This window comes from Rhinolophus sinicus, chromosome 6 (genome assembly GCF_057876585.1).
Source record: "Rhinolophus sinicus isolate RSI-liver-muscle chromosome 6, RSI-T2T, whole genome shotgun sequence".
NCBI lineage: Eukaryota > Metazoa > Chordata > Mammalia > Chiroptera > Rhinolophidae > Rhinolophus > Rhinolophus sinicus.
The window spans coordinates 50652497-50672319 of record NC_142506.1 but is presented as its reverse complement, the minus strand read 5'-3'; the positions used below and the strand labels follow the sequence as shown (position 1 = coordinate 50672319).

The window sequence follows — 19823 nt, the reverse complement described above, 5'->3', positions numbered from 1 at the left end:
CATAACCTTGTCTTAAGACTATACCTGGAGTGTCCTCTGTCCCTCTGTCTTTCCTTCTCATGGTCACACCTACTACTAGGGCAATGGCAGTTCCTGTTGAGGATAACACAGACCTCATAGTTCCTCTTTCAAGTATATTTTATATTAACAAATTATGACATACATATTCAGCTGATTATCTTTATTTCTAGATCTAATGAAAAAGATACAGAGAAACTTTAAAGAGATACGACCCTTTAATACAACGTGACCCTTATTTTTGGACTTTTCTATTTGCTCTTATCAACCCAAACATATTTCTTTCCTTGTACAATATGTATTCTATAAAGAAGTATATAAAATATATTTCTATATTTAGAAGTAAGTCAATATGTATTTATTTTTTCCAGAGCTCCCAAAGTGCCATGAAGCCTCTGCAAATTTAAGCCTTTCAAACAATTGCATGTGAAAGCTTACTGCTTCTGTCATTCCATAACTCTGAATTAAATAGTCTAAAATTAGTTACTTGCCCTGATTTCTCAAGGTAGGGCCTGTTCTGATCTTTGTCCAGACCTCTTTTAATTCCAGTAAAGCTTCACTTTAATTCCCTTGCCAGGTAGAGCAGAAAATCCTCTTCGAACTAACCCTCATTGCTCAAATGGACAAAAGAGACAAAGAATACAGTGTAATGCACACGTTATCCCCCAATCATATGCTGTGTCACCCACCCAAACTTCCCTTCCTCCCTAATAAATGGTTCTTTCTTATGACTACTTTGCTTCAATACAATTAAGGTCGCATAGAATCAGGGCTCTGGCAGATATGCTTTTAACATCAAACACTTAAAAGAGATTGTTTTCAATATTTCCTTCTGAAAAAATGTTAAACCTTTGAATACAACTAATAAAAAAAAAAACTCAGTAAAGGCCTGCTATAGGAAGCCTTCAGAGCGAATTCATTATTATGCATCATTGTGAATTGTTAAGATCACTCAATATTGTACGAATTTTCAGACTGAGATGTTGGAGTAAATGCTGGTGTCACATTTTTGCATAGGTTCTGGCTAGCAGTGGAGGACCTGAAAAAAAGACCTATTAGAGAAGTCCCTTCCCGAGTGCAAGAAATATGGCAAGAATTTCTGGCTCCAGGAGCCCCCAGTGCCATTAACTTGGATTCTAAGAGCTATGACAAAACCACCCAGAATGTGAAGGAGCCTGGACGATACACATTCGAAGATGCTCAGGTTGGTACAGGGGTGAGGCTCACATTATGTCACAAATATGCTCTTGAGAACTTGACAGTTGAGATACTTTCATTTTATTTCCATTCTAATTGACAGCTATGTCTAATACCAGGGGTGCCAAAAAAATGTATACACATGACTTGTATTTATCTTTTATTATCAGTATATATTGAGTATTACAATTTTAACACAGTTTTTTTCTTTCTTAAAATGTGTATACATTTTTTGGCACCCTCTGTATTTCAGTTTAGGTAATTGTATGTAAAATAACTCTAATTGATCTAGAAAAGAACAGTGACACTTTAGAGTAACGTGTTTTTAAAGCCTAGGAATGTTTTGTAAATTTGTGTGATTTTATGTGAAAATTTGTTGAAGGGTAGTACGTGAAAAATTTGAAAACTTTTGGTTTATTTTCTACTCTGTTTGTCACCCAATATGTGAGTAAGCATTTATCTAATGATGGCCCCACCTCAGTAACACATACTTGAAATCTTTAAAGTGTCTTCCCATATGGAGATTCTAACATTCTGACATTGCTAAATTATTCAATATTACAAATAGTCAGAACTAAACTAAATTAGCTTAAAGTTAAGTCAAACTCAAACCAGTTTGCTCTGATGATAAAATTAAATACTAGATTCAAGCACTTATTATTTTTCCAAGAAAAAATTTTAGTCTGCAAAAAGAAAAAAAAAAGGAAATTGATATTAAGATATTAACTTCCTAAGACAAATTTTCAGTGTTTTGTCCAACTCGATGTAATTGCCTCATTAGGAACAATTTGAATCTTCACTTTCTCTAAAAAAAATATTATTATGCTCAAGAAGAAAAATAAACTTGTAGTGAGAGGATATTATTTCCTAATGATGTGTTGGAATTGGCTTTTAAATCAGAACATGGATACTTCATAATGTCTTAAACAATTTTGAGAAAAGAATGTTAACTCTCCAAAGTATCTTGTATTTTAAACAACAGTGTTATTAAAATAAAATATAGAAGATGAAGAACGAGATACACAAATGCCCTTTTTAGTCTCAATAGAAAACACATTTTTCCTTGGCTTTGTTTTAAGGAAACAAGCCACTGTGTAGAAAACTAACACAGGTTCAAACAGCTCACCAATGCCCATTCTCCTTAGCTCTGCCATGGTCTTTTGTATGGAAATAATTACATTCTACGGAGATACCTGAGAGAGAGCAGGATAAAAATTCTGGCCATATTGGTTACTCCTCTGCTTATTTATCTTTCTTTCACTTCAAAATAAAATTTCAAACATTTTTCTAGAGCCAACAATGTGTAAAATGTTGGGAATGAGCTTCCTGACCTGAGGCTTCTCTTTCAATTAAGCTCAGATGTTTAACTCCAGTTTATTTGTGTGTGTTTTTTTACCCTATCTTCAAATATATTATAGAAATTCCTTGCCATCGTTTGAGAAGAGACACAATGTATGGTTAATAAAGCAGATTCAGGAACTAAGTGGCCTGGATTCTTATCTAAGCTCTGCTCTGTGACCTCTTGCAAGTACTTCACTTCTCTGTGCCTCAGTTTCTTCATATTTAAAATGGATATGAGAATAGTTACCGACCTTGTGGAAGTTTTGTGATGATTAAATGTACTAATACAGGCACGCACTTAGAAGTGTGCCTGGATACGCAAGTCTGTTTCAGCACTTACTATGCCCCATATTCTTCGAAACACTGAGCTTGCTTTATTCCTCACAGCAACCCTACTTTATACATTAGAAAATTAAGGCTCACAGATATGAACCAATTGGTTTCAACTTGTACTTTGTAACTGATAGACCTTGAGCAAGCTGGTATCTGGATCCCAGAGTTCTTGACTCCAAAGCAAGAAACTGCTCTACTTTTCCACCAACAACCTCTGTCTGATCAGTTCCAAATTATCATACTCTTGGAGATGAAACGTGGACTAGGTATTGAGACTTAATTTGAATGTTTTGAAGTGTATTCGGAATAACTCCAAATTCTTGTGGGTGTGAACCCGTCATTTCTAAAAATATATATTTTCTCTAAATAAGTAGAGATTGGAACATCCAGATACTCTCCGATAGTTCAAAACTCTACTGCTCACTGCTATTTCACCAGACTGGAAAGACCAAGGAGCATTTACACTCCCCTGTGCTGCAGTAAGCCAGAGAAGCTCCCTAAATTGGGCCAACGATACTGAATTGGATAAATACATTTTTTTCTTGACTTCTTTTTCCACCAATATTTATCAAATATAGAACATTCCAGGCTAATTAGGATTAAGTTATTATTTACCTAATTTGTCACCAAATGGATAACAAAAACACACAAATTGGGAGACATAGCCAATAAATATCACAAAATTGATTTTTGGACTTGTGCTCTGGCCCAAAGTGACGTGGATGACCATTTTCCATATAATTTGCACCACAGAGAGATCGGCATACCATATGGGCAGTCTGCACCCTCCAAGGACATGTGATGCCAAAGGCATCTAGGAGAATTATTCAATCACATCATTCACTTTTGCCTGAAGTAATTTTAAGAGATAGGAGATTCATTTATTTTCTCAAATGATACGTAAATCAACAACTTGATTTGAAATCACTTTATGACATTCTGTTAACCAAAGTCCATTTTTTTAAACAACTGGATATGCTTCCCATTCTTTGTAGCTCCTAAACCAGTTTAATCCTTGATGCATGAAAAAACTAATAAATGTGAAGATCGAAATATTCTGGACACATAAGCTATTCCACCAACATCATTATTATTATTTCTAGCTCCTTCCAGATTTTTTTTTTGAGCAGTATGTTGTATTCTTATCACAGTACCTGATTTTTTTTTTTTTCTGAGAAATGATGAACACCTCAACCATTATTTCTTTTTAGGAGCACATTTACAAATTGATGAAAAGTGATTCATACCCACGTTTTATAAGATCCAGTGCCTATCAGGAGCTTCTACAGGCAAAGAAAAAGGTATTGGTTCTCTGTGACCTTTGATGTTGTTCTCAGTCATAATTATTTGGAATAGTTACCTCCCCGGGGCCCAGGGTATTGGACAAATGGTAAGTGAACACACTCCGAAACCCTCCCCCAAACCTTTGCATTTTATAAGAGTCATTTAAGTTGTTTGTTTCTGTTTGTCGATCGCTTATTTCTTTTTTGATTGTTTGTTTCTGTAGATGTTCATGCTTTACAAAGCTTTTTAGAAGTTCTTTTCATGTTTCATGCTCGTCTTCTATATGCCACATTCAAGGAAATAAAAAATTACAATAAAAAGGGAAAAGAACAATGTCATTAAGTAAAATACTTGAAGAGGGTTTTTTTTTGTCTTTTTTTTGTCCAGTAAACTAGAATGTGTGTTTTGGGTGACATACGCCATAACTGAAAATACTCATTTTTTTTCAAGGAGAGTTGGCAAAGTGTAGTAATGTTTGTTTCCAAATATTTTTCACTTGGTACATATCCTGAGTCCCTTGGTATCCCCATAGTAAATTTTACACACTAAGGTGGTAGCCAAGAACATTGTAGCAGAGTTGCAGTAAGCTTCATTATTCAATTAATGTTTATCATCCAAGTCTCTTTATCAGTAGCACCTTATGTCATCAATATAACAAACAGGGTATGGAAAATCTGGATATAAACATCAACATTACTCACTATGTCTTGATGTTAAAAGCCTTTGTAACTTCTTGAAATTCTGAGCTGAAATTGTAATTTTGTATAATTCATGATTATCATTTAGGCTAATGGGATTTTTCAAAGTGCATTCATTGTCTTTACAACTGGAAATAGATACTCTGTAGATACAGTGTCCAATACTGTAGCCGTTAGCAAGGGGTTATTTAAACTTAAATTAATTAAGATTACATAAGATTCTAGCGAAATTTGAAATTCTCAGTGGTCACAGCCAAAGACTTCTGAAATATTAGACAGCATAGAATGAAATTTCTGTCCTTTCAGAAAGTTCTTTTGTATAGCAATGTTTTACAAAATTAATAGTTATCAACAAAATCCAGGCCTGATAAAAAATTATGAGGAAATTCTGAAGATAGGCTACTAGATCTTCAAATATTTAGACTGAAAATATCAGCATAAAACCTTCACATATCTACTTCATTTTAGTGTCGATTCATTTTGCTTGAAACAACACCATTTTGTTTGCACAAGAAGAGTTTTGGTGTTAAAAATAAAATCCCTAATGAAAAGAGAGCCAATGTCCTGTGACAAGAGGCTTTCCTTGGTGGTTCTCCAAGCCCAGGCTCTGTGATTTAGAACATGATCTGGTGTTGCATCATTTCATCATCCTGTCTTTTTCTGCTCTGTTTTCCTTGCTTCCTTTTTTTTTCTTTTTCTTTTATGTTCCCTGTTTCCCTTTGCCCCACCCCACCCCACACATGTAAGTCGGGACACTCAATGGATCGCAGAACATCCTTTGAGAAATTTGCACAGAACGTGGTAAGTTCTAGTTTTTGAGGAATAACAAATCATTAAGTTCAGTTAAGAGATTTTCCCAATTTCTATCCCCATCGCCAACCTTGAATCCTTTGAGGTAGCAGCAAAGTTATTGCCTTTATTTCAATTCAGAACTTCGTTCCTCCTTATCTTTCTGTCTCAGCCCTTTCTAGAGTGGATAAAGATGTCATGCATAAAAACTACATGTATTAAACTAAGGTTTGGAAAGAAGTGTATATTATAATACACACAACGAAATAATTATTTTTTTTATATTTTTATTTTTATTCAATGTATCCCTTTCTTTATTAAAGATAGTTCATGTGTTTCTATGCTCTTTCCCATAGCTCTTCCTAAGGCTTAAAAGATTAAAAGCAATGAGGGTTCCGTGCTTTCTCCTTCTGCATGGAGAAAATGACCTAGTAAGCAGGTTAAAGTCAGAGACTTGGTATGAATCGTGGTGGGGGACGAGATATGCCCCACCAAAAACCCACTACCTTGCCTCTCTTAGTCTTTATGTTTCAGGAAGCTGTTAAAAATTGTTGCATAAATCATTCAGGCAACCAGTCATTTTTCTACCACTGTTTTCTTAGTATCGTGCCATGTGTTTTGGTGATATATTTGTTTGTGGGATTCTTTCTTTTTGAATTTACTTGGTATTGTGCCAGTGCCTTTGGAACTTTTTGACATTGTGTAAGCTCCAACTAAAGCCTTCACACATTTATTTTTATAGGGCAGAAACCTCCCTATTTTCCCATGCCATAAAAACTGTACACCAACCCTGAGGGGCAGCACTAACCTGTTATGAAAAGAGGTAGAAAAATCTTGGTTTCTACTCAGTTTGTCTGCATCGTCTGTTGAGTTGTGTGGTTAGCTCCATGCCGCTGCTGCCGTGTGTGTGTGTGTGTGTGTGTGTGTGTGTGTGTGTGTGCATATGTGCACGCCCTGTGGCTTTTGCTGTGATGGCTAGTTAAGTGGAGTTGTGTGTGTTAAAATGTAAGCAAATTGAATTCAACAAAGATATGGTTTTTGTTTTTAGTGTCCGTCAAAGGTCTTTGTGGTGGGGAATGTTAATTCTATTTATGAATGGCCAGTTGTGACTGTGTACAGAGTAGTTGAAAAACTTTCAAAAGCAGTATATACCTTGAACATTCAATGTGATTGCACTAATTAAAGGGATGGAAAATGAAGGACTCTGGGAATTAATCACACTATTAATCAAAAATTTGGCTGGCCCTCTCTGACCCTTAATATAAAATTTTCCTGATGAGGCCTCATCAGTTACCACGGGAAGATAAAGACAATGTAAAAGAAATGTCTCAAGATTTCAGTGGAGAAAGGGGCACGGTGCTCTGGGTATTGTTTAAGAATTGCTTCAGTTCATCCTTTTCTAATATAATGCTGACAGAATATTGTTCTTGAGATTGGAATGGAAATTTCTGTGATAGAATTAAAACTAATAATGCAGCGTAAGGAAGATGAAAAGGGGAAGCAAAATGGTTGTCTTTCCTCCAACACCATCCCCAACTCTGACAAATTTCCCCAACTCTTAAAATAGTACCATATTTGTATGTTTTTTTTTTGTTTTTTTTTTAGATTCCACATATGAGTGAAATCATATGGTATTTGTCTTTCTCTGTTTGACTTATTTCACTTAGCATAGTACACTCTAGGTTCGCCCATGTGGTCACAAATGGCAAGATTTCATTTTTTTTAATGCTGAATTATATTTATATATATATGTATATGTATATGTATATGTATATGTATATACACACACACACACACACATATATATATATATATATATATATCTCCCACATCTTCTTTATCTAATCACCTATCAATAGGCACCTAGGTAGCTTTCATATCTTGGCTGTTGTAAATAATGCTGCAGTAAACATAGGAGTGCATATGTCTTTTCAAATTAGTGTTTTCATTTTTAAAGGAGTGGAGGGGAGTGGGTGGAAAAGGTGAAAGGGAATAAGAGGTATAAACTTCCAGTTAAAAAATAAGTAAGTCAATGGGATGTAACATATAGCACAGAGAATAGAGTCACTACTACCGTGATAACTATGTACGGTGACAGATGGGTACTAACTTATTGTGGTGATCACATTGTAAGGTACATAAATGTAGAATCACTATGTTATACACCTGAAACTAATATACCATTGTACGTCACCTCTAATTTTAAAAAATTGCACCACATTGTCACACACTGCAAACCTCAAGAAAGGATCAATAAGAAATAAGGGGAACAGAGACTTAAGCATGTACACCATCAATCAAAACTTACACCTCATGCGCCAACTATATTCCTGACATTGTGCTATGTCTTGGGACCATGTAGAAGGTATATACCTTATTTGCTAAAGTGCTTAATGGTATAAACAAAATGTTATGATGTACAGGAGAAAGATAAACAATTTCTACTTGGTATTAGGGTAGTGAGGGAGAATGGACAATGTGAGAATTCTCAGAGGAAGTTACAATTAACTGGATAAATAGGATTTCACTAGGGCAAGATGGTCAATCATCGTTTGAAGGAGAGGAGGGGAAAGGCTGGAATTACTGAAGAAAGACAAGTTGAGTAACTGATACACACACATATACTGGGGGGGGGGGTGCCAAAAAAATGTATACACATGGCTTGTATTCATCTTTTGTTATTGGTATACATCAAGAATTATAATTTTAGTAGTTTTTTTCTATCTTAAAGTGTGTGTACATATTTTTGGCACCTTCTATATATACGCACAACATACTAATTTTCAGATAACCTTCAGATGCAATTGTTTAGGGTTAATTCTTTTTCATCCAGGAAAAGTAATAATTTTTATTGAATTTTTTGTTTGGGTGGTACTTTAAATGGAGTTAGGAAACTAGGAAGGCTCTCTGATTTCCTCAATAGATTACAAATGATTATATTTATTTTATTAGTCATGAGAAGTAAATTTCTACCTGGAAAATTATGCATATACAAAAATAAAAATGAATATAGTATATACTTCATTAAATCTTATGGTGGTTAGTTTCCATTAAATTTCACTTTGTTTCTCATTTCTTATTTTTCCTTATTTCAGTGCTTCTACATGTTATGATTACTTTTAGGGTCAGCAGTTATGTTAGGCATCTTAAGTACTTACATAACACATTTTATGGGATGCCTTTATAGGATCAATAAAATAATTTAACACAAGGTAAAGAATTTTATTATAATCATATAGACATAATGGAGGAAAGAGGGAGTTTAAATCAACATTTTAAAGGAGTCCCATGTGCAGGTTGTTCTGGTACAGACAGGGAGACTACAAGATGGACAGTAACCAAGAAAGAAATGGAATAGGGAAAATATAGGTCAACAAGTGTGTAAACTGTGAAAGGGACTGGAAAAAGTAAGATGACAATACTAATAACTTGCAGTCCTTGAGTGTCTGCCATGTACCAGGCCCTGCATTAGGCACTTTATATTATCTGTTTTAATTTAATCTGACCCTGCATATCAGGTATTATTATATTCATTATTCCACCCATTTTACAGGTGAGAAATCTGAAGGGTCAGAGGTGATACATAATTTGCCCAGAATCACACCGTTTATTAGAGAGATGGCACTGACCGAAAATTTATTTTGTTCCCAAATTCTTTCTCTTCTCACTGATCATCTTGCTCCTTGATATTTTCCCACCTGGTAAAAGATAAATAAATCCTGCCACCTGATGATTTCCTCCTCTGGAGTCTGAGTCCATTTTTAATTAGTGTGTATTTGTAGATGTTTACTTACATATTCCAGCGTATTTTTATAACCCAGCTTATAAAAATAACATCACTGTTTTGTTGCACACAAGAGTCAAAAATGCTTTGCTAGACAGAGCTTCCCAATACCAGTGGGACTTCTTCTGTTGGTTACTGTGACTAATAAACTCTTTGTCACTTTAGAGAATAATTATAATAAACGCTAACAGTTGCATCACACTTTCCAATGCTCAAGGACTTTCATTCCTTTTTCACTGTTTTGTTGTTTACATGCACAACGGTCTTGGGAGGTGATCCAGTAGGTGTCACCACTCTGTCACACAGGAGCAAACAGGAATAATGAGGGGAGGTCACTTCACCACTATCACGATTGTCTAGTGTTCAAATCAGGACTGGAAGGAAAACCTTTGGAAGCAAAGTTTTCCAACTTTAAATCCATTACTGTATCAATGACTCATTTTCTTTCCATTCTGCCCAACACTAGAGGGATAAGAATAACTTACATTTTTGTGTTATACCTTCACCTTGGCTTGTTGTCTCAAGAAATCTCATTTCCTATGATTTACTCTCTCATTACTTTATATTCCTTGCCATCAGAGAAGTCTCTTAAGGTGTTTCCAGGGTTGCTATGTTCTCTCATACCTTTACATGTTATTAGGTTGACTTCATTCTCTTTTGACAAAGTTCATATGCTGTGCTGATTGTAAGAGTTTTTTTCTTCCTCTATCTCCATCATCAAATCTGACACCATTTCTCCAACCATTAAATTACCATAGTATCTGTCCAACACACAAACCTTAAGGGAGAACAGATAGGAAATAAGGGGAAAAACAGGGTAAGAGGATTGATCAATCGCTCCTTCAATCAAAAGTCAGAAATCAATAGCAAATGTATAACTTACTTCCTCTCCTTAGTTTGTGAGAAGTAGAAATTAAATCAGCCTGTCTCTGGGTTGGAAAAGTAGAAATGAAAATTAGAGAATGTTAATGTAGAACTCCCAGGAACTCACCTAACTAACCTTTTTGGAGGAAAAAAGAAAATTAACCTATCTCAATAAAATTATCTCTATGGCCTTTAAAAGAAACAGCAGAAAAGATATAATGACCACCTTGAGTATCCCATCCCCTTTGTCTGGTGCACTTGTACTTATGCTAGTGCATTGGGCTTATAAGGAGACTGCAACAAATTACCAGAGGAAGTTGTGGAAACCCTGTGAGAGTATTTTAACAAAAGGACTGAGTCAGCTCTGAAATCAGTTGCTCTTTTGGGATCAAATCTGTATTTAACTCAGTAGCTCATTAATATGCATATTGGTAAGAACACATGTAAATATGAATCCTATTACTTGTTTGGAGTGTTAAAAGTGAGAACCATAGAATTCTTAGTTCTTTTCAAATGTTCTTTTTGGTTAAATCTAATTAAATTCTTTAAACCCATTATGGAGTTGCTGACTAATACACCTTATGCAGATTTTATATAAGCAGCAAAATGTGGTTAAAAAAAAAAAAAAAAAGCCCAGGCCTCGAAGCTTGATGTGTTAATATTTAGAATTAAAACCTAGTCCCATGCTTTCTTGCCACATGAATTTTTAGAAATAGGTTAAACTGCTGTACTTCATTTCTTCCTCTGCAATCTCTCTATCCAGAAATAGCTCCACTTTGCATATATATATATACATATATATGTATATATATATATATATGTAAAATGAGATTATGCTTTAAATATGCTATTGAAATATACTTTATTTACTTAAATTGCATCATAAATATCTTCCAGGTCATTTCATGTTTTTCTGTACTACTCTGTTTATTGAGTACACAAAATTCCTCTGAATGGATATGTCCATAATGTATTTCCCAGTCCTCTGTTGATGGGCATTTAAGTTATTTGTTTGTTTATTTATTTATGTATTTATTTATTTATTGCCATTTTAGATTAAAGTGTGATAAACATCCTTAAAGTTAAGTGTTGACTTTTTTTTCTTGTAATATATTCATAATCAATTGAATTGCTTGGTTACATGGAATGAAAAATTATATATGCAGGGGTATCTATCTATTTTCTCTCTCTTATCTTTACTTTTTCTCTAACGCAAGAGCATGCATTAGAGTGCAAATTACTTATTGTAGAAGACAGAAATCAGACTGTGTATTCCCACTTTCCAAAATCCTTGTGTTGCACATTAATAACAGACCTCCCTTACCAATTAGTCCTCACTCTGTCAAGAACTGCAGTCACTTTCACTGTAGCCTTACACTGTTGTTTCAAGACGATGCATTATTCCCAGTTCCCGGTCAAATGATTGTTTAACTTGGTTTTGATTCAATGCAAAATGTAGCATGAGTTTCTCTCTATACCCTAACAACCACCGAGATTGTACGCTGAAACCACCTTCTCCACGCAGCATAACCTATAAATAATATAGATTCCAGGTTTGGGAAATATCTCCAGACCAGCTCTGGAGCAATGCTAGGAGCAGGGCAATGCAGGGTCAAATCTGCTCATGGGGACCCCTCAGCTGCTCATTTGGTCTGGACATTGGTTCCCCTTAGGACCAAGCCACGGCACTCCTGGTTGGGTGCTGTAGACTGCTGTTGGGGCTTACAGGAAGTTAGTGTAGACAAGCTCTGTAGGTAAGGATCCCGGAGCACCTCAAAAGAAACTTGATAAACTTGTTTGTTCACCATGAATAATACCAATAGCGAACACTGACCTAGTGATGTAGGATCTACTCATTTTTATTATTTTTCTCATATACTGTTTTACTAGTTCTCATTCATTCAACATACATTAAGTTTTGTCCTTGTGACAGGTTATATGCTACTCCTACTTGGTGAACAAAACTCCCTGTCCTTACTTTTATATCCCTGGATATCATTTTCTTCCACAATAAAACAGCGACAAACTTTAGCGTATTCAGGAAAGTCATTTTCTGGACTGATTGATACTAATGAAGTGGCAGCAGAATCTGACCTCCGTGGAGTTAGTGAGGTCCTCGCTTTGTGTAAACATTCCTTTAGTGAAACAAACCATCCACCTTCACTCAGAATGTTTCTTTTTTGTTTGTTTTGTTTGTTTTAAGGAGGGCACAGCTTACAGTGGCCCACACAGGGATCGAACTGGCAACCTTGGTGTTATTAGCACCACGCTCTAACCAACTGAGCTAACCGGCCGCCCCTTCAGAATGTTCTTTTACAAGCAGATCAGGAATTATGAGAAGGAAGGTTTGATTTCATATATTTGTACCTGTGAGTTTACCTTAAGGAGGACTTTGTGCACATTCTTTCCTGGTTGACGGCTCTAGATTTTATTGCTGAGATTACAGGTCTATTCGTATAGATAAACGATGTTAGAGAATTCTCAGAGCACCTTCAGTAAATGTAATTTATAAACCAGTCATTGGGTTTTCCCACCACAGATAATACCAGTAAACACATAAAGTGAGTCTGGTCAGGGAACAACTATTTTTTCCTCTTGTTTCTCTTATGGACCTGAAACTCATCTCATTTTTCATTTTGTTGTTGGCATACATGGCTATCCATCTTGTTTTATTAAAACTGAAACTGCTCGTGGTGATAAGTTGCCCGAGAAAACAATTTCAGGTTCCTTGCAGCATGATGTAAATCGATTGGTGTGAAATGTATCAGACTACATAGCCTATTTCGTTTGGACACTATATCTTTATTTTCCCCTAGTAGCATCATTAGTTCTTAAATTGCCACTCATTTCTATAGGCTGTGAATTGCATAGTGGATTTTGGTCAGAGAGCATCCAGTACAACCCTTGGGGGTTCCCAAGGAATGTTCCAAGGTTACTGAGTGGACAGGTCCCAGTGGGAAACGTCCCCCTCATGGCTCATATGCCAGAGGCAGACGTGTGAATAACATTTCCCAAGGTACTGTTCTCCTATACCTGAGGCTTTAGGTTTACACCAGTGGCTAGGGGGCCCCAGCCACCTATGCACCTGGAGACCATCTTAAGAACTCTGTGTAACAAGTTTATAACCCAATAGTACCCATGGATCTATCCAAACACTACTGGATTCTTTTATCTAACAACAACAACAACAAACATAGTTAGAGAGCACCTACTATGGGTCAGTCGCTTTGCTCCCTGTCTGAGGACACATAGCTAATGAGACATAGCCACTACTCAAAGGAAGCTCGTAGTTTATAAGAGGACAGATATGAACGAAAATAACTAATTTGGGGATGCCTCTAATGTGCACCCAAGTTGGCTCATTCTTCTCATGAGAGTTAACTGCTTAATGAGCAGAACTAGCTTCCTACTAGCGTATTCATGTAAATCATAGCAGTATGTTTTAAAGCAGCACAGAGTTGACAACAGAGAGTTAAGACCTAAGCAAGGGTTTGCCTACTAAGTAGCTGGGCAGCTGGCCCTGAAGGGCAGAGAGAACAAACGTAGAACCAGGAAGAGGGACTGAGGATTTCACAGACTCAGTTGAATTCCACACGAGGACTGCCATGGAGGTTTTCAGTTAGAGCAGCATCATACAGAACATGGTTATCAAGAAGATAACTTGTGTTCTGGATTTATGCAGTGGGCCATCTTCATCTATGCAGCAGATGGGGGTGGAGGTCAAGTTAAGAGAATCTAGAGATCGCAGGACATCTATGCAGGATCAGCAGCTACTGCGTTAATTCACAGTTAATAATAAAAACAAGAACTTGAGGCAGTGAAATAGAGGAAGCGAAGGAGAAGAGTAAAGCTTTTAGCACCAGTTAGTTTATAGGTAAGCTAGAACAAGTCTGAGCCAAGTTTGCTGACAGAATTGACAGTAGAAAAATAAACTTCAAACTGTCTCAATCAGGAATCGTAAGAATTATATAATATTTAATACATTATTTTACATTATCACTTTGATTTTATTTGAAGATATGTGAACTTGAAGTATTGCTCAAATAGGACCTGAATCTTATATTAAGGTACAAAATTGTAGCTGATAAAGCAAGAAGATTTGGAAAGATTGTGTGTGCTTATATAGTTAGCATTACAATGTTTGACAAGTATTTGCAGCCAGTCACCTGTAAAACTCAGCATCAATCTCAATTACCGCATTGAGTTTAAATGGAATTGAAAAGAATCACTACATAGAATTGAATAGAATTTCATCAACAGTCTAAGGGCAATACTTATTTGCTTATTCTTTGTGTAAATTTGTTTTACATAGCTAGGACAAACTTAAATTGACAAAGAGTGGGCTTATTATGATGTCTAAATTTAATTTCCATTAAAAGTAGATTCATATGTTAACTCTTTCGAGGTCTGAGGCCATTTGCTAGATAGCCCTATAGCATCACCAAAGCCATCTATTTCTTGTTTTCCCTTTCCCAGTCTAAAGCCATGTGATGTACCATCATATGTGTTCAGCAGCATTCCTTTATGAAACATTTTTCAGAAAAGAAAGCCATTTTTATAGTGATGACAACAGTGGGTGTCATTTTTACTTTTTCATAATTTATGCTAATACTTAGAGACAAGAACTCTAAAATAGGCAATTTAAAATAGCTAAACAATAGACATCACCATGTAAATTGCATACATGTTTATAGATGTGTATATATTATGTTTATATCTGCACACACCCTGCTGCATTTTCTTAGACATTTGGTGCGTACAATGTGACAAGCTTGGATTCGCCAAAATCCCATATGCTCTGCATTATGCATCACGTTTTGATAGCGAATTTTGACATTGTTTCCAATGCTGAGGATCTTCGAGTAATAAGAGCAAACATTGGACCATCCGAAATACAGCAATTACACCTGTAATTCAGCCAGAAGAGACCGTTATTAAAATAGGCTTGTGGCAGTTGTTGGAAATTAAAAAAAAAAAACTTTGTAAGCTGCACTGATTATTATTTCTGAAGAAGAAAAGTTCAGCTGCTTTTTGTTTTTTATTTTTTTTGGAGAGGGATTATCAAGTCATTCTGATTAACTTACTTTGGTATTAAAAATTTTTTTCATCCATTTCATCAGCAATGATAAAAAAAATATATATATATATATATATATATATATATATATATATATATATATATACCCAAATAACATGGCTGAGTTACAAAGGAGACTAACAAGCACACATTATCAAGATTGTTCACTTGAAATATACATATTAATATTTTGGAGGAACAAATTTATAATACCAGAAAGAAAAAAACTATTAAGAAGTCTTCATCTTTTCTGTTTTAACAGTTAAGTCCTCAAGGTACTTCGGGGAGATATTGAAACTGATGAATTGTTTTGGAACCTCAGAATTGAAAAGGAACTTAGAGGCCTCAGATCCCCAAGGCTCAATCCCCAGCTCATTCCATAAATATCTTCTGTAGACTCAGTGACAAGTGGGCATTCAGCATTTGCTGACTCATAAGTTCCAGAGATGTGGTACCCTTAGATAGCAGAAGTGGTCTATTCCATCCTTTAGAAATGCTCTCCTTATTTTCAGCATAATCTACTTTTCTTTAGCTTCCAAGTATTCATCTTAGTTCTGTCTTTTGGAGCCAGGCAAAATAATGTAAAAATATCTCTGGACCTAGACAATTGTTAAATTACTTAAAGGTGTAAAACTCCTCAATTTTTCTTTTTATTTCCTTTAGTTAAAATCTCTAGTTTGCTGTTCTTCTGTGTGGTTCAACTACTCATATCCCATATCTCAATATCACCAGGGACTTGGAAAAATGCCGACTCTGTGACCTCATCCCAGACAAACTGAGTTAGAATCCCTCTTTCTTCCCCTCTCCCTCTTATTCTCTTTCCCTCACCCTTTTTTCTCTGATTTGCCTTGTTTACAAGCACCTGTGAGCAATTGAGTTTAAGAACCATGATCAAGGTGGATAGAAGCTTTCTACCTGATCTCTCCTTACCAAAGATCAGTGGTTCTCACTTCAGCTACAGGAGAGTCACCTAGAAGTCGCCTTATAACAGATGGCTAGACCTCATCCCTCAGACAATCTACTAAGTAGTTTTCTGGTAAGATCGCAGAACTTTCATTTATAACCAATTCTCAAGTCATGCTGATATTACTGGTTTTGAGACCACACTTTGAAAACTGCCCTAGACTAACGAATTCCCTTCAGTCTCTCCACTGATCAATGCCAAGGGCATCTCTCACAGATGATAGACTACTCTTCAGGGGTAGCCACACATGTTTGCAGCCACCAGTTGAAGTATATGGTTAGGAGTGTTCCCATAGCTGTTTATCATAATTGAATTGATAGTAATTATATAATTTATTTAACATTATGTAAGCAGCTGAAATTTCAGTATGAAAAGAAAAAGAGGTTTCTCTGAAAACTAAGCTGACTACTTAACAAGACTTTATAAAGATGTCTTGAAAATTGCTATCAGGTGACATCTGAGTGAGACTTGCACTGGGAAAATGGGTTTCTCATGTTTTCTCCCTTAATGATTTTATGTTCTGTTGCCATCTTAGCTGCTCACCTCCTGTCTTTGCTCCAGTCCTTCAAAAGAATAACTGAGCACAATACTTGAGAAGTGACCCAACCAACATAGATGGGGAAAAATCATCTTCCCAACAGGAAAGAAAATAAGAAACAGAGAGCATATCATATAACATGTACAATCCAGCCTGAAAATTGAATCTACTTCTCCACTTCAGCTCCCCATCACAGCAGCCATGTCCAAATGTAATCATTTGGGGCTTAAAATTGAAACAAAACAAACAAACAAAAAAAAACACAAAAAACGACAAAAACAAGAACAAAGTAGGATTTTTTTTTTTTTTTTCTCATGAGGACAGATTACATCTTCCCAATGGTGGCTATTGCTGATTTGATTTGGGGATTATTGTTTATTCATGTTAATGTAAGTTTGGTTCTTTGTCCTTCTTTCCATGAAATGTTATCTTGTGAGTTAGAGCTTTACATAATTTTTGGAGCACCTCTTTGTTACCCAGTCTTTTAAACAAGATTACCAAATTTTCATCAGACTGCATTTTATCAGAGTTCCATCAGTTTAATCATGCAAATTACTAACTAAAATGCCACGAAGAACAGGGAAGAAGGTGTAACTCCGCTACTCCAGTAACTGGCACACCTTGAAGGTAGTTGTTTATTTAGTTATAAACCTTACCTGCTACATGCCTTCCTTAGTTCAAGAAACTTTGTTTAAAGCAACCTCCTATTCTCAAGTCCGGTAAATGCTTTTTTAAAAATGAGTGAATGATCATGTACATGAGAGAAATCTAATAGAGTTTACATGGGGAATTCTTTGCAAACAAATTGTCAGAAAAGCAATATGCCATTAGAAAAATGAGTAAAAGACTTGAACAGTTTTAACAGAAGAAACAGTCAATAAACATATGAGAAAACCAAAGAATCTATTTTTATTAGTAGCCGAGCATAATTCAAAAAACAACAAAATAACTTTTTTTCTACAAATAGGTTAGTTTTTAAAATGAAAACATCCGGTGTTAAAAAGGGGGTAAGAAAATCAGACTGTGTCAAAAGCTTCAAAAATCTCCTCTCGTTTTCAATCAATAATTCAACTTCTAATAATGTAATCCTAAGAAAACGCAGATTTTCACACACATACAAGAATATTCATTGTATCCTATAACTGCCAAATATATAACACAGTCTGACTATACAACAATTGTGAATTTATTGAATACATCAAGGTATATCTACCTGATGCAGTGATTAAAAATCAGATTTTGGAGCAGTGGCTTTCATCTTTATTTTCTTTGCCACCCACACTGGACATAGTAATATATATGTACTTGTGTGTGTGCGTATGTACACATTGTTGCAGTTACTATATAAACTGTACTTGTGTAGTTTTATGTATGTGTATAACTAAAATAACATTTCAAACACAATGTGTTTCCTTATTATGTGCAACACATTCTGATATATTCCAATCTATTCTATAATATTTAATTTTTTAATGTTAGTAGCTTCTTTCTTACCCACTAAATGATGAATTTGAATAAAACATTAGTTTAGGAGAAATTAATATGGATAATTGATTAAAATATAATCATTTTAACATATATGTTACTCATAATATCCATAACATACAGTATAATTTCAGTTTTGTAAAAAAATAAAATTTAAAAAACATATTTTTTGCATAAAAACGTAAAAGGATATATTAGTATTTGAATAATTGTATTTGAGGTAATGTTTACTTCTTTAGATTTTTCTATGTTTTCCTTATTTTCTCTAATGGACATACTCTACTTTTATTTTAGGAACATACTTTTAGCTTAAGAAATGAAAGGCTTTACATGTTCTTTCTTAATCCACAAAGAAAGCTAGTAATTAGTATTTAAATGTAAATGTGTTCATAAACCATCTCTTTTTAGTACATAATAGAATTTTTTCAGTGTTCAATATTAAATACATCAGCCCAAACTAACTACATAATCCTTTTTTCCTTCTTTCCTTCCTTCGTTTCTTCCTTCCTTCGTTTCTTCCTTCCTTTGTTTCTTCCTTCCTTCCTTCCTTCCTTCCTTCCTTCCTTCCTTCCTTCCTTCCTTCCTTCCTTCCTTCTTTCCATCTATCTTTCCTTTTTTCCTTCCAAATCTCAACAATATGAGCTTACCTTTAACTTGCTAGGAACTCACACTCTTCACAGTTTTCCTAAACTAATTCACTGTTTCAGTAAACTCATCTGCAAGTCTACCTAGGATAATTGGTTTCATTTAAAGCAGGGAAGAGCTTTCTAACCACCTGGCTTAGCTTCAGCTCCTTCTCAACACCTTTCTGATTAGTGTTCTTGATCGGGACAACGAGGGCAAAATAAGAGTTGAAAAGAACCAGATTCTGTCAGTTAATTAGTGAATATTTATGGGGTACCAGGGTTCCCCCATCCCTTGCCCTATCATGCTTCTCCTCCAAGCTCAAAGTTATTTATCCCAAGACATGTAAATCTTGTTACTCTGGTTTCCAGAAGTTTATTCTTAAAATGTGATTTCCAGCCAAGGAACTCAACTCATGCAAAGAATCAAGTACACATTTGGGGACTTCTTTAACATTAACCTTGTTTAATAGGTGTCAATTGCTTCACCAGCCAGGTGACTTAGAGAATTACACAAATCGGCATGTGAATTCTCTAGGGCTGATTCTAAGAGCCAGAGTCCAGAGAGGGGGAGGGCAGGAGAGCTCTGGGGACAGTTAGCAGACTTCATCAAGGACATGGGTGACAAACTCATCTTTGTAGAATGGGTGGGCTCTGAGCAGGTAGGTAGCAGCATCGATAGGTGACCTAAGCGGAGAGAGGAACAGGTGGACTGGCCTGCCAAAGAACCCTTTTGTGGAGTGACAGTAGGCAGGTGGAAAGGCCAGCCAAGCCAGATTATGAAGGATTTTAAAATCCAGGCAAAGACACTTGTATTGATAAGTGAAA

At 35.5% G+C, this 19823-nt stretch overlaps 1 protein-coding gene across 11 annotated transcripts in view; it reads left to right on the top strand.

The window, feature by feature from the left end:
• The window catches only part of RGS7 (regulator of G protein signaling 7), a 440443-nt gene that overhangs the window by 415846 nt on the left and 4774 nt on the right, over nucleotides 1-19823 (top strand). For 9 of the 11 annotated variants that reach the window (XM_088799096.1, XM_088799099.1, XM_088799098.1 and 6 more), the window contains 3 exons: nucleotides 1036-1222; nucleotides 4101-4190; nucleotides 6403-6483. In XM_088799096.1, coding sequence (XP_088655222.1) covers nucleotides 1036-1222; nucleotides 4101-4190; nucleotides 6403-6477 — 352 coding nt within the window. In that variant the 3' untranslated portion in view covers nucleotides 6478-6483. The remainder of the gene's footprint in view (nucleotides 1-1035; nucleotides 1223-4100; nucleotides 4191-6402; nucleotides 6484-19823) is intronic. The other 2 variants (XM_088799097.1, XM_019746836.3) reach the window with 1 other exon arrangement.